The following is a 14996-nucleotide window of genomic DNA, read 5'->3' on the forward strand; positions in this document are numbered from 1 at the left end:
GGAAAGCAGGCTTCAGGTGTTTTAGATATGGAAACATTCAAGGGAGGCAAAACTATAAATCTTAAAGCACAGAAAAAACCTATATAATTGGGTACTTGATTCTTATAAACACTCATAAGCCTAGAACCTTTTCCAACGTTCAAATGAAACATTAATATTTGAGGTACATTATTATTAATTTCAGGCTTTTGGAAAAGAATTTGATAAACATTTTGGGAGAGGAGGTTCTAAGCTACCTGGAATGAAGCTCCATGACTTTAATGACATTACGAACTCGCTATTTTCAAAAATGTGCAAAGTCTCAAAGCCACCTGGGAATCTGAAAGAATGCTCACCCTGGATGAGTGACTTCAAAGTAGAATTTTTGAGAAATGAGCTGGAGATTCCTGGTGAGTTAACCCTCAGGTGTGACAAAACTGTTCTTTAAGGAGAATAGTGCTGTAGCAAGAACTTCGGATCTCTAAAATAATGATATTGGGATCTTGATAGTTTTTTTTTTAAAGCATTTAAAATTTCACTGTATTTTTCATCATTAGGAAAATCTGTAATTACTATGAATTAGTATACTTTACTGACTGTCTAATTAGATTATAGTGTTCTTATATTCCTGGTTATGACAGATATTCAGATTTCCATCTAATAATAATGGTAACTGGTAATTTCCTCTGACCATACCCATGCTCGCTCCTGAATAACTTTTCTTCAGAAATTATACAGATATAGATGCAAATCACCTCCTGGGATGTACGTGTTGGTCCCATTTACAGTGATAGGATAATGGTAAATGACTTTCCTTCAGGAAAAAGAATTGTGCTATTGAAGATAGAGACACAGAAGTTGGTCAGATGTGAACATGGCATGATTTCCCAAAGGCAATCTTTGTATATTCCATGTTCTTCATCCTGGAATTTGCCAGACAAAAAAATGTTTTAATATGGTTACTCATATTCTCATTCCAGTAGATAGAAAAAAAACATATTTGGAGAAATACTTTTTATTATTGTTAACAGCTGTGCCTTGCATAAGTCAGTATCAAGAAAAACATTGAAAATGTAAGCCTCCTAATATGCAGCTTGATTCTCCTTGAAATATTGCAGTGTTCTAGCTCAATGCATTATTTCTCCTTCTGGAATTTGTCTACTCCATTAGAATCGGAAGGTAACTTCCGTTTGTCAGTCAGATTGAAAAATAATGGCATTAAAAAAATAAGTCCATTTTCTTTAGATAGAAACTTGCAGTAAAAATTTTATCATGTTAGATTAGCTTTTTAAAAATTAGATCAACAGATATATTTTAAAATACAGGGTTCTGTAACAACCTATATCTAAGTAAGGCTTCTGTGGTTTGTCTTAGGTCAGTATAACGGCAAAGGAAAACCAGTGCCAGAATACCACGCACGAATCGCTGGGTTTGACGAGCGGGTGAGTGCTGGCGTTTTCGAACGCAGTGACCATAGTTTGGATTGTTAATGTGTGGCATTTAGTTCTTCAGATATGAGAATATTTGTCTTTACTAAGGAAAAGACAGCTTCCCATGCTGGTCTCAAAGGTCCAGAGTTTTCTGATCCTATTATTTACTGAATTACTTAATATAATGTTTCCAATGTTTCAACATCTATTATATTTAAGGATATAATAATATATGTATGTGTGTATCCATTATAAAATATATGTAGAATTAAATTAAGTAATTGTAGAAAGTTAACGTGTTGTATGTTGCTCGTTACTGAGGATATCCACATTTATAAGCAATTGTTTGTAACCAGTAATGTGAAATTTCTGTGGCACAGCAGTAGGGCATCAACAGGTAACAAATATCTTGCTGGCCCTAGGTTCTCTATTCTTTTTCTCTGTCACCTGACTCTGTCTTCAAAGAGAGGTCTTTCTTTGAGGAATGCATGCCAACTAGCCTTATGTTTCCCCTTTTTATGATGATGCGATGGGCTATTCTCTCAGTTTCTCAGACTTCACTTAAAAATGTTTCCTTAATTTTTAAAGGTAAAAGTAATGGCTTCTATGAGAAAACCAAAGCGTATCATCATCCGAGGCCACGATGAGAGAGAGTACCCTTTCCTTGTGAAGGGAGGTGAGGATCTGAGGCAGGACCAGCGCATTGAGCAGCTCTTCGGGGTCATGAACGTCATCCTTTCCCGAGACGCTGCCTGTAGTCAGAGAAGCATGCAGTTAAGGACATATCAGGTCACACCCATGACCTCCAGGTACCACCACATATGCGTTGTCATTCTAGAGAGATTTATGGGAATGGAAAATCCAGCTCTAGGCCAAACCCTTGTTTAATTTTACCAAGATAGGGTTACAGGTCACTTGACAATTCAGTGTTTTAGATTTCACAAAGACGGAGAGCTAAACAGAACTAACAAACACTTGTAAACCTATGATTTTCATTTTAGTGTAGAGAAAGTAGGTGAAGAATTGACAAGAAATCTACTGTGCCTTGATTCTACAGAACTTTTTTTTTAGTGAAGAAAGAGCAGTTTGTGTTTATGTTCATAAACTATTTATTCTTTACAGATTAGGACTAATTGAATGGATCGAAAATACGTTTACCTTGAAGGAACTTCTTTTGAGTAACATGTCACAAGAGGAGAAAGCAACTTATACAAGGTAACGTGGAATCTAGATACTCTTTCTGCAGCTTTGCCCTGGCCCCAGCCCAGCCTGCTGCTGCCCAGCCACAGCACCCCCTGAGGAGAGTGGTTTCAGATTCCGCTTCTCCGCCTCATGTTTCTAGGGACGTTTTAGGGCACCTTTTAATTGGAGCCCTCAGCTATACTCTGGTCTATTCTTTAATCTGACTCTGGCTGGATGAATCAACTACATGGAGTAGAAGGTTCTAATCTAAACGGTCGTTGCATATATTTAGCTACAATAAAAAAAAGTATTAACTGAAAAAAAACGAAAAATCTTGAAGGAAATAAAACAAATAACAGTAACATTAACAGCTAGCATTTAACTCAACATTTTCTGCGTGCACTATTCTCAATTCTTAATGTGTATGAAGTCATTTATTTTTCACAAAAACCCACAAGGTGAGTAGTAGTATCACCTCTGTACAGATGAGGAAGCTGAGGCCCAGAGAGGTTAAGTCATGTGTCCTTGGTCACCCAGCGTGTAAGTGGTATAGCTAGGATTATTAGTAATTATTTTTAGGTCAAGATATAGGTGCTTTTTATTTTTCTTTATCCTTTTATATTTTCCAAGTATTCTACAATGAATATGTATTTTTTGATCAGAAGGGTTTTTGTTTTGTTTCTATAAAGAAAAATAAGGACAATATTGAAGAGAGACATTTTGAAGCAGGAGTTGACAAGTTTTGGTGACAAGCTCTAGGATGAAGGAAGAGTAAATGGTCATAAATACCTTCAAGGCCTGTTTCTCTTCATTGTACTCTCATTCTTTCCTGAAAGTATTTACGTAGGAGCAATATTCTCATCAGTAAGGAACAATTTCTGTAAAATTAGGCATATTCTTATCAGACTCTTATTCCTGGGTAATACTGCTAAATAGGCCGGTGTTTACAAACTTTTAATTCCAATCATTTGAGACCTTTGCCTAGATTTGTTTCTGCTTCCCCTGGAAGACAGGGAAGTGGGTGAGCAGCCCCTTCTGGCATCAGCCAATACAGATCTCCCTCCGGTGCTCACGCACCATGCTCCTGAGATCGGGAGTCTTCACTGAGTGCCTCGCTTCCCCTTATCTCCATCCCTCCATTTGTAATGTCGGGTAGGAATGTAAAATGCATAAGGCAACCATAGGCATTAGTAGAGTTTGAAGTGCTTCTCAAATATGGAATTATACAAATTACTTTCCACCGTCTTTCTAAAACAAGGTACTTCCAGCTCCCTATTACTAAAATCATTGCTATTTTTTTATTAATTTATTTATTGCAATTTTCCAACCTAAATTTTCATCCCAGTTGAAACTAGGAGAGAATTTAGATGAAAATGGAGTGATCTGTTTGTGAAATTAACCTAGTAGCAACTCAGAAAAGATTCGCCTTAAGTGATTCAACTACCAAGGAACATGTTGTGAAACTGTTCTATCTTTAGATTTTTTTTGTAGGAAAACTTGTTAAAACTTTTGACACAAAACCAAAAATGGTTAAACATATAAATATCACATTGTTTCCAACTGCCCAGATACTGCCTTTTGCCTATGAAGCGTTATTGAAAACAGCTTTTTAAATTCAATTGAAATCCATTGTCATTTAAGAAAATACTTTATTGTACTTAATATGAATTTTGTATGTGTCTCCATACTGGAAATGGTGAAGAAGGAGCATGGTAATGTTTTAAATAATGTCGAAAACGACTTAATCCGTCTTCAACAAATCATTCGTGGTCTTTTTGTCCATAGTGGTGATAGGGCTGCTCTCCTCACCTACTTGCATTGAGTGGTGTGTAGTGCTGTCCTTTGTTGTTGTAGTTCTTTTCTGGGGCCAGATCTTTGGAACCATACACCTAGGTTATAAATGCTTGTTTAGCTCGTCTTGTTCCTCTCTGCGTGAATTGGGAAATTTATTATATCTGATTGTTTTGTGCCTGAATTTTTACATAGGAAATAGCTTTAGTTTCTTTAGGAGTAGTTAAGAATGAATAATGATATATTGAAATTCTAGATCCACAGTAACATGGTTTCAGTGTTAATATTAAATATGTTTTAAAGTCATGTTTATTTTTCCCTGCCTCTTCATTATTTTTCCGTGAATTCTTGGTGATCTTTGCCTCTGAAATCATATAATGCTAAATATCTTCCTAATGCTGATTCTTTTATTCCAAATTGTTAGTGATCCCAAAGCACCACTATTTGAATATAGAGACTGGCTGACAAAGATGTCTGGGAAATGTGATGTTGGCGCTTACAAGCTAATGTATAAGTAAGTTTTCTTTTGACTTTCCTTCTTACTGACTAGTTTATTCTTCTCAAAGTTGCATATTTACTTTTGTTTCTTAGTTTTTTCTGAGATCATCAAAATCTAGTCATTTGATTTTGAATTTCGGTATAAACAAAGAATTTTAAATTTCAAATCACAAGAAGTTTGTTCTAATCAGACGTTTCCTATTATTAAATCATAGGGGAGCTAGCCGTACTGAAACAGTCACATCTTTTAGAAAAAGAGAAAGTAAGGTGCCAGCCGATCTCTTAAAGTAAGTATACTTTTGATTTTACACACCATCTGGTGGCCTAGCAGAGCCCTCAGAGGTTGTCTCCTCTCCTAGGCGGGCCTTTCTGAGGATGAGCACAGGCCCTGAGGCCTTCCTGGCACTCCGCTCCCACTTTGCCACCTCTCACGCTTTGATGTGCATTAGCCACTGGATCCTGGGCATCGGAGACAGACATCTGAACAATTTCATGGTCAGCATGGACACAGGCGCAGTGATTGGAATCGACTTTGGACATGCATTTGGATCGGCTACTCAGGTATGCTCACCTTGCTCTCATTGTTCTCAGTCAGTTTAGAATTGTCATAGGACTTTGTAACACCTTCTGGAAATGTAGTTTTTAAAGAAGAAATGACACCTCAGGTCGGTTTTATTATGGTAGTCATGTGTGATCCTATGCACATAGGTGTTTGTGTTGCAAGGATGATTGTGTTGATTACTCTTGGGAACAGGGAATTCACATCTGTGTAGCTGATTTGAAGAAAACAGGAGTGCATATTCTCACTAGATGTGAATAATACCTATGGGAGAATGTTTTGTTTGTGCCTGTTACTTTGAGATTTCTAGTTCACATATTCACGTATTTTTTTTCTCTTTAGTTTCTGCCAGTCCCTGAGTTGATGCCTTTTCGTCTAACTCGCCAATTTATCAATCTGATGTTACCAATGAAAGAAACAGGTGTTATGTACAGTGTCATGGTGCATGCACTAAGAGCCTTCCGCTCTCACTCTGACCTGCTTGCTAACACCATGGACGTGTTTGTGAAGGAGCCTTCCTTTGACTGGAAGGTAGGGTTGTTCATATGCACTTTTCACTTTTATTATAATGTACCAGTGATTGATCTGGCATCTCCTATTATGTGATGGAAATGCATCAGATCATGTTTGCTAAAGTATTTACATTGTTTTGTACAGCATTTGCCGAAATTAACATTTGAGGTCATTCGGCCTGAAAACCAGATAAAAGACATAACTAGGAGAGGAAATATGGATGCATTGGTGATGGATCCGATTTCTCTCTGAGACAACTTGTAGTTTAAAATCTGTTCCACATGAGGTTTTCCTTGATCATCAAGACAGATAGTCCTTTTCTAAATCTCAAGGTTCTTCATAATACAGCTCCAGAAGAATGAAGCCTAGTGATGGCACCCTTTATAGGGAGTAACTGCAGTCCCTCAAGGTCATTGTCACTGTTAGGTGTATGACCATTAGAATTTGTATCAGAAGCTGGAGAGCTCTCCCCAGCTATAGATACTTGTTTAAGATCACTGTTTGTTTAATCTGCTTGAATGTAATTATATGTACTTTTATAATAAGCAGAGAAAATTATGTTCTTTTCCTTTAGAATTTTGAACAGAAAATGCTAAAAAAAGGAGGATCATGGATTCAAGAAATAAATGTCACTGAAAAAAATTGGTATCCCCGGCAGAAAATACATTATGCTAAGAGGAAGTTAGCTGGTGCCAATCCAGCAGTTATTACTTGGTAAGATGGTTATTTGTGGACAAAACAAATAAAACACCAACATGCTACAATTTACTGAAGAATTACTAAATACTATATAAAGTGCTGAGTACTTTACATTTAGTCTGTGATGTTAGCTTTATTATCCCCATTTTACAAATGAAAAAAGCATGGCTTAAGGTTGACGTCTCCAAGGCTGGGCAAGGTCCGTATCTCTGAAATCTGTGTACTTGACCTCTGCCCTCTCGGTGCAGGCTTCAGGCTTCAGGTCAGTACCTGGGGTAGCATGTACCAGTGTGAGGAACAGCAGGAGCGTTCTTAGACTATTACAAGAATATTTTTACATACACGAGGAGATTTAGGTTTTAAATTTGCTTTTGTCCTTTTTAGGACAAAATGTGACCTTGGTGTGCACAGCACTGAAGTGTGGAGAATACATTATGGGCTTGTTAGAGGAGAATCCAAATTGGATTAGCCTTTAAAATTTTTCTTGTTGTGATAATAAAGGCCGTAGATGACAAACCCACAGCTAATATCATCCTCAATGGTGAAAAACTGAAAGCTATCCCTCTAAGAACAGGAACCAGACAAGGATGCCCACTCTCACCAATCCTATTTAACATAGTATTGGAAGTCCTAACCAGAGCAATCAGGCAAGAGAAAGAAATAAAAGGGATCCAAATTGGAAAGGAAGAACTGAAACTCTATTTGCAGATGACATGATTTTATATCTAGAAAACCCTAAAGAATCCACCAAAAAACTTTTAGAAGTAATAAACGAATACGGTAAAGTTGCAGGATACAAAATCAACATACAAAAATCAGTTGCATTTCTATACACTAACAACGAAGTAGCAGAAAGAGAAATTAAGAATACAATCCCATTTACAATTGCAACAAAAAGAATAAAATACCTAGGAATAAACTTAACCAAAGAGGTGAAAGAGCTGTACACCGAAAACTATAAAACATTGCTAAAAGAAATTGAAGAAGACACAAAGAAATGGAAAGATATTCCGTGCTCTTGGATTGGAAGAATTAACATAGTTAAGATGTCCATACTTCCTAAAGCGATCTATAGATTCAATGCAATCCCTATCAAAGTTCCAACAACATTTTTCACAGAAATACTACAAAGAATCCTAAAATTTATATGGAACAACAAAAGACCCCAAATAGCTAAAGGAATCCTGAGAAACAAGCACAAAGCTGGAGGTATCACACTCCCTGATTTCAAAATATACTACAAAGCTATAGTAACCAAAACAGCATAGTACTGGCACAAAAACAGACACACAGATCAATGGAATAGAATCAAAAGCCCAGAAATAAACCCACACATCTATGGACAGCTAATCTTCGACAAAGGAGCCAAGAACATACAATGGAGAAAAGAAAGTCTCTTCAACAAATGGTGTTGGGAAAACTGGACAGCCACATGCAAAAAAATGAAAGTAGACCCTTACCTTACACCATACACAAAAATTAACTCCAAATGGATTAAAGACTTGAATGTAAGACCTGAAACTGAAACTTCTAGAAGAAAACATAGGCAGTACGCTCTTCGACTTTGGTCTTAGCAACCTATTTTCAAGCACCATGTCTGACCGGGCAAGAGAAACAATAGAAAAAATAAACAAATGGGACTACATCAAACTAAAAAGCTTCTGCAAAGCAAAGGAAACAATCAACAAAACGAAAAGACAGCCTAACAATTGGGAGAAGATATTTGCAAACCATACATCAGATAAGGGGTTAATCTCCAAAATATATAAAGAACTCATGCATCTCAACAACAAAAAAACTAACAACCCGATTTAAAAAAGGGCAGAAGACCTGAACAGACATTTCTCCAAAGAACATATACAGATGCCCAAAAGGCACATGAAAAGATGTTCAACATCATTAACTATCAGGGAAATGCAAATCAAAACTACAATGAGATATCACCTCACACCCGTCAGAATGGCTATAATTAACAAGACAGGAAACAACATGTGTTGGAGAGGATCTGGGGAGAAGGGAACTCTCATACACTGCTGGTGGGAGTGCAAACTGGTGCAGCCACTATGGAAAACAGTATGGAGATTCCTCAAAAAATCAAGGATAGAACTACCATATGATCCAGCTCTTCCACTGCTGGGTATTTATTCAAAGAACTTGAAAACACCAGTGCGTAAAGATACATGCACCCCTGTGTTCATTGCAGCGTTATTCACAATAGCCAAGACTTGGAAGCAACCTAAGTGCCCATCAAGAGACGAATGGATAAAGAAGATGTGGTATCTATACACAATGGAATACTACTCAGCCATAAGAAATGATGAAATCCAGCCATTTGTGACAACATGGATAGACATTGAGGGTATTATGCAGAGTGAAATAAGTCAGAGGGAGAAGGTCAAATACGGTATGATCTCACTCATTAAGTAGTAGATAATAACAACAACAAACAAACACATAGAGATTGGATTGGTGGTTACCAGAGGGGAAGGGGGGAGGGAGGAGGGCAAAAGGGATAATTTGGCACATGTATGTGGTGATGGGTTGTAATTAGTATTTGGGTGGGGAACATGATGTAATCTATGCAGAAATAGAAGTCATTATAATGATGTACACCTGAAATTTATACAATGTTATAAACCAATGTTACTGCAATAAACAAAAATTAAGATATTTGTCCATAAAAAAATTTTTTTTCTTGTCGTCTAAAACCAATAGAACTTCATGGAAAATGATTCACAAGAAGGAAAAAAAGTTGGACTTTACAATTAAGTAATAATAAATGACAATCCATGGTCAATTGTTTTTTGACAAGGATACCAAGACCATTCAATGGTCTTTCCACCAAATGGTGCTGGCAAAGGAATGAAACAGTAAAAGTACAAACAAGAAAAGAAAAAAATAAATTCATCATAATTAAAAACTTGTGTGCTTCACAGGATACCATCAAGAAAGTAAAAAGACAATCCACAGAATGGGAGAAAAATTTGAAAGTCATATAGCTGATAAAGGACTTGTATCTAGAATACATAAAAAACTCTTATAACTGAATAATAAAAAGACAACTCAATTAAAAAATGATCAAAGGACTTAGACATTTCTCTAAAGAAGATGCACAAATGACAAATAAGCACACAGAAAGATGCTTAATATCATTAGTCGTCAGAGAAATGCAAATGAGATACCATTTCACACCCACTAGTATTGCTATAATAAAAGAATGGAATATAACAGGTATTGGTGAGGATGTGGAGAAGTTGGAGCCCTCATATGTTGCTGGCAGGAATGTAAAATTCTGTAGAAAACAGTCTGGCCATTTCTCAAAAAGTTAAACATAGAGTTACCATTTGACCCAGCAATTCCACTCCTAGGTGTGCACCCAAGAGAAATGAAGCACACGTCCACACAAAAACTTGTAGACAAACGTTAATAGCAGCATTATTCATGTTCTATTTTCCTACAAATTGAATCTCTTGACTTCAAGATTATGAGTAATACAAAATATTCTACGTGATGAGAGGGAATATTTGGATGGAAATGCAGGCAACAAAGGAAAAATAATGCATGGTTTTGTGTTTTCATATTTGTTTAATGTTTTTTCCAGTGATGAGTTACTTCTGGGCCATGAGAAGGTAGCTGCCTTTGGAGATTACGTGGCAGTAGCACGAGGAAGCAAAGATCACAATATTCGTGCCCGAGAACTGGAGAGTGGCCTTTCAGAAGAGGCTCAGGTGAAGTGCTTGATTGACCAGGCGACAGACCCCAACATCCTTGGCAGAACTTGGATAGGATGGGAGCCGTGGATGTGAGGTCTGTGGGAGTCAGCCGATAAAAAGCATGAAAGTGTTTAAGGAATCTCCTAAACTTTCACCTACGGCAATCAGTGAGCTGATTTTCCTGGCACACTAAAGAAATCTATTTATGATACAGGCTTCTAGCAGCAGTTTAATCAAGATCATGATGAATAAGTGAATATTGGTATGAATGAATGATTAGGTAATAATCAAAGATTATGTTAGGGTTATAAGAGACATAATAGAAAAATATATATCCAGGCTCATGCAAGTATTAAATCAAGAATATAGCATATCATAAGTGCTATAACTTAAACCAGCTGTCTTAATAAGTGTTGTGTGAATATTCCCTGCAGTGTTCTCATGAGTGGTCATGGCATGTTGGAAGTAACACCCCAGAGACTTCATGCCTGAGACTCAGTGAGAGCAAAGCCAACAGCATAACTGGTAGGATGTTACATTCTACTAGCAACACAGGAATCAAACAATAAGTGAAGCTAGGATCGTGGCTTATTATATTTAGAAATGATTGCATTTGATATTTTAGGATATTTTTGTAAGTTTTTTTCTTTCATTTTATTTTCTTCTAGTTTGGACATTGTATGATAGAATTGTTTTCTAGAAGAGAAAGTATTTAGTAGATAAAGACCTTGGTCTTAACACTCACTTTCATGACTCTGATCCCCAACAGGAAGATAGATAAAAATGCTTCACATCCCAGACTAGGGATAACTTCAGAAATTCCACGAGTGATGAAGGGGATAGCACCAAGCCTTTCAATTCTAGGAAAATAAAGGAAAGCCCTGTTTGAAATGAATTCCTTATTTGGAGAGAAAACATGCACTTTAGGCAGCAAGATCAAATTATGAAATATAAAAATGGTTTCCTTTTCATTCACAGAATCTCAGCTCCTCCTTCAATCCTCCACACACCTGGTAGTGTTTTCAGGTTGGCTTTTAGCTTTTTTATCATAGAAAACTTCAAACATTTATGTTTGGAAACTCTTGTAGGATTTTGAGAAATAATAATCTTAAGAATATGGAACATTAAAGTTTTTTCCCAAAGTAGTGTATAGCTCTTATGCAGCTTCAAAGCAAAATGTAGATCTTATATTTCATTATATTACTTGACAAATTTATTCTGATAAATACAAGTTGACTGCATTATGGCATTAAAAATAAACCTCTATGTTCTCAACAGATGGTATCTATTCAACCAAAGAAATTTCATCTTTAAAGAAAAATAAGTGATTGTGTGTGTGAAAATCCAGTATATACATGCATCATCTAGTAAATATTTTTTGCTACAGCACAAAAACAATCAAAACAAGCCTACTTTGGAATTGAGTTGATTATATTGTTTTCTGTAACAACTAATTAACCATAATTTTCTCGAGTCCCGCTAATGCGGGATATATTTGTTAACTAGATCCCCATATTATGGGAAACCCTGTTTTATAGTGACTACTTTTCGTATCAATAAAAGTTCATTGTTATAAGATGACTGTGTATATGAGTCCAGTCTCAAAGCTGTCTGACCATGCCATCAGAACCCACGAGAGTGCAATAAAAACAGTTACTGTGTGCAGCATTCGTCAGACATTGGCACAGCTGCTCAGGATGGGAAATGTCCTTGTTACACACTTAAGGACTGCATGTCTCACTCTTACTTTTGGTCCAAACTCCAACCCTGTGATTCTTGCTAAATAAAGATATTTGGTTTGGAAACCAGGAAATAAAAGAAGACATCTCTGCTGATTAGAAGGAAATGTGAATAATAGTAAGAATATTTTAATAAACATTTTATTGTTATTAAGCATTTTAATGTTTTTTTAAAGGTAGAAACCACATACATTTTCAGATATGTAAGAGTTCAAAGGCGAGCAGAGAGTTTTTCCCAGAAGTAGAACAGATTGAGCCATTTTCTTCACCTTACACCACGTCGTAGGGAGATGGAGCAGTGTGGCTAGAGTACGTGATTAACACTGTGTGCCAAGGACGTGAGACAGGCCTGAGAGAGATGGGGAAGCTTTAGTGAAACATAACAAATAAATTTAAAATGCACTGTGTAATATTGGACTTATTTATATATTATGTATGTTCAATACAGCAATTTTTAAAAAGTTCTCCAAATATAATTGGAATGGTAATATTTACATCGTTAATAGATTTTGACATTATATTCAGGTGGCATATGAAACAAACATTTGCTTTTCAACCCCAAAATAATCCAGGAAGGTTCATATTTAAGTTCAATGAAGACAACTTGAATGAATCCATCCTTATGAATATTAATTTGAGCATTTTATCAAACTAAAAAACAAATCTGTCATAAAGTCCTTTAGGACAGAGGCAACGCCGTAATCACTGTCTCACCACTGACAGCCTGCACACAGCATGTAACCAATGCCATGAAATCGTGTGGAAAGAGTCAAGACAAACTTTTTAAAACTATTCCTAAAAGAAATAAAAATTGTTTCATCAATCTACAAGAATTTTTGAAGTACTATTTATTAACTAATGACCTGTAACTTCTAGTAAAATATATTTTTTTGAACTTCGGAATGTTGTCTGTGCATTAAAGTGAAAGCACAGCTATGGGGTTGCACTTATTCTCTTTGAACATTAAGAAATTGAAGAAGTTAAGGATTGACTTTTTTGCGTTTGTTTTGTTTTGTTTTTTGTGAGGAAGATCAGCCTGAGCTAACATCCATGCCAAGCCGCCTCTTTTTGCTAAGGAAGACTGGCCCTGGGCTAACATCCGTGCCCATCTTCCTCTACTTGATATGGGACGCCGCCACAGCATGGCCTGACAAGTGGTGCGTCGGTGCGCGCCCGGGATCTGACCCCTGGGCCACCACAGCGGAGCACATGCACTTAACCGCTATGCCAGGGGGCCAGCCCCAGGATTGACTTTTTGCAAAGCAAAAGCCATTGGAATTTTGATAGGGATTGCATTGAATCTGTAGATTGCTTTGAGTAGTACTGACATCTTAACAATATTAAGTCTTCCAATTCATGAACACAGAATATCTTTTATTTATATCTGTAATTTCTTTCAGCAGTTTTTTGATTTTTACTACTTTTGGATGTTTATACTCTTCAGTTTCCTTGATTAAATTTATTCCTAGGTATTTTATTCTTTTGGATGCTGTTGTAAATGGAACTGTTTTTCCTAATTTCCTTTTTAGATTGTTTATTGCTGGTGTATAGAAGCACAACTGACTTTGTGTGTTGATCTTTCCTCCTGCAACTTTGCTGAGTTAATTTATTAGTTCTAGTACTTATTTTTTGTATTCTTTGTTATTTTCTATATATAGGATCGTGCCATCTGTGAATAGAGGTAGTTTTACTTCTTCTTTTCCAATTTCAATGCCTTTTATTTCTTTTTACTTGCTCACTTGCTCTGGTTAGGACATCCAGCACAATATTGAATGGCAGTGGTGACAGTGGGCACCCTTGTCTTGTTCCTGATCTTGAGGGCAAAGTTTTCAGCTTCCACCACTGAATATGATGTTAGCTGTGGATTTTCATAAATGCCTTTTATCATGTCGAGAAAGTTCCCTTCTATTATTAGTTTGCTGAGTGTTTTTATCATGAAATGGTGTTGAAGTCTGTCAAATGCTTTTTTTGTACTAAGATGAACCTGTGGTTTTTCTCCTTTGTCCATTATTGTATACTACAATGATGGATAATTAGATGTTGAACCACCTCTGTATTGCTGGGATAAATCCCACTTGGCCATAATGAATAATCCTTTTAATACACTGTTAGATTCTGTTTGCTAGTATTTTGTTGAGAATTTTTGCATCAGTCATCATAAGAGACATTGGTCTCTAATTTTCTTGTGGAGCCTCTGTCTGGCTTTGGTATCAGGGTAACGCTGGTCTCGTAGAATGAGTTAGGAAGTTTTCCTTTCTCTGATATTTTTTGGAAGAGTTTGGGAAGGGTTGGTGTTAATTCTTTAAATGTTTTGCAGAATTCACCAGCGAAGCCATCTGGTGCTGGCTTTTCTTTGTTGAGAGGTTTTTGATTACTGATTAAGTCTCTTTACTTGTTACAGATCTGTTCAGATTTTCTATTTCTCCTTGAGTCAGTTTTGGTAGTTTATATATTTCTAGGAATTTGTCCATTTCAATTATATTATCTAATGTGTTGGCATTTTTATTTCTGTAGGGTTGATAGTGTCCCCACTTTCATTTCTGATATTAGTTATTTGCGTTCTGTTTTTTTTTTTCTTAATCTGTCTGGAAGAAGGTGTGTTAATTTTCTTGACCTCTTCACAGAACTAACTTTTGGTTTTGTTGATTCTCTGTTGTTTTTCTGTACTCTATTTTGTTAATCTATGCTCTAATCTTTATTATTTCCGTAGTTTGCTAGCTTTGGGTTTAGTTTGCTCTTCTTTTTCTAGTTCCTTAAGGTGTAGAGTTAGGTTATTTATTTGCAGTGATTCTTTTTTCATGTGGGTGTTAAAGAGTGACCATTGCTTTTGCTACATTCCTTGAGTTTTGGTATATTGTGTTTTGTTTTCATTTTCCTCAAAGTACTTTGTAAT

The 14996-nt window shown here is 36.3% G+C and overlaps 1 protein-coding gene across 9 annotated transcripts in view; it reads left to right on the forward strand.

The window, feature by feature from the left end:
* The window catches only part of PRKDC (protein kinase, DNA-activated, catalytic subunit), a 194384-nt gene extending 182439 nt beyond the window's left edge, over positions 1-11945 (forward strand). For 7 of the 9 annotated variants that reach the window (XM_058564533.1, XM_058564534.1, XM_058564537.1 and 4 more), the window contains 10 exons: positions 185-389; positions 1354-1421; positions 1998-2218; positions 2532-2624; positions 4807-4896; positions 5096-5167; positions 5240-5441; positions 5782-5970; positions 6527-6666; positions 10253-11945. In XM_058564533.1, coding sequence (XP_058420516.1) covers positions 185-389; positions 1354-1421; positions 1998-2218; positions 2532-2624; positions 4807-4896; positions 5096-5167; positions 5240-5441; positions 5782-5970; positions 6527-6666; positions 10253-10457 — 1485 coding nt within the window. In that variant the 3' untranslated portion in view covers positions 10458-11945. Of the gene's footprint in view, positions 1-184; positions 390-1353; positions 1422-1997; positions 2219-2531; positions 2625-4806; positions 4897-5095; positions 5168-5239; positions 5442-5781; positions 5971-6096; positions 6186-6525; positions 6667-10252 lie in introns of all 9 variants that reach the window. The other 2 variants (XM_058564542.1, XM_058564541.1) reach the window with 2 other exon arrangements.
* The last annotated feature ends 3051 nt before the right edge of the window (positions 11946-14996 follow it).

This window comes from Diceros bicornis, chromosome 21 (genome assembly GCF_020826845.1).
Source record: "Diceros bicornis minor isolate mBicDic1 chromosome 21, mDicBic1.mat.cur, whole genome shotgun sequence".
In the NCBI taxonomy this organism is placed as follows: Eukaryota; Metazoa; Chordata; class Mammalia; order Perissodactyla; family Rhinocerotidae; genus Diceros; species Diceros bicornis.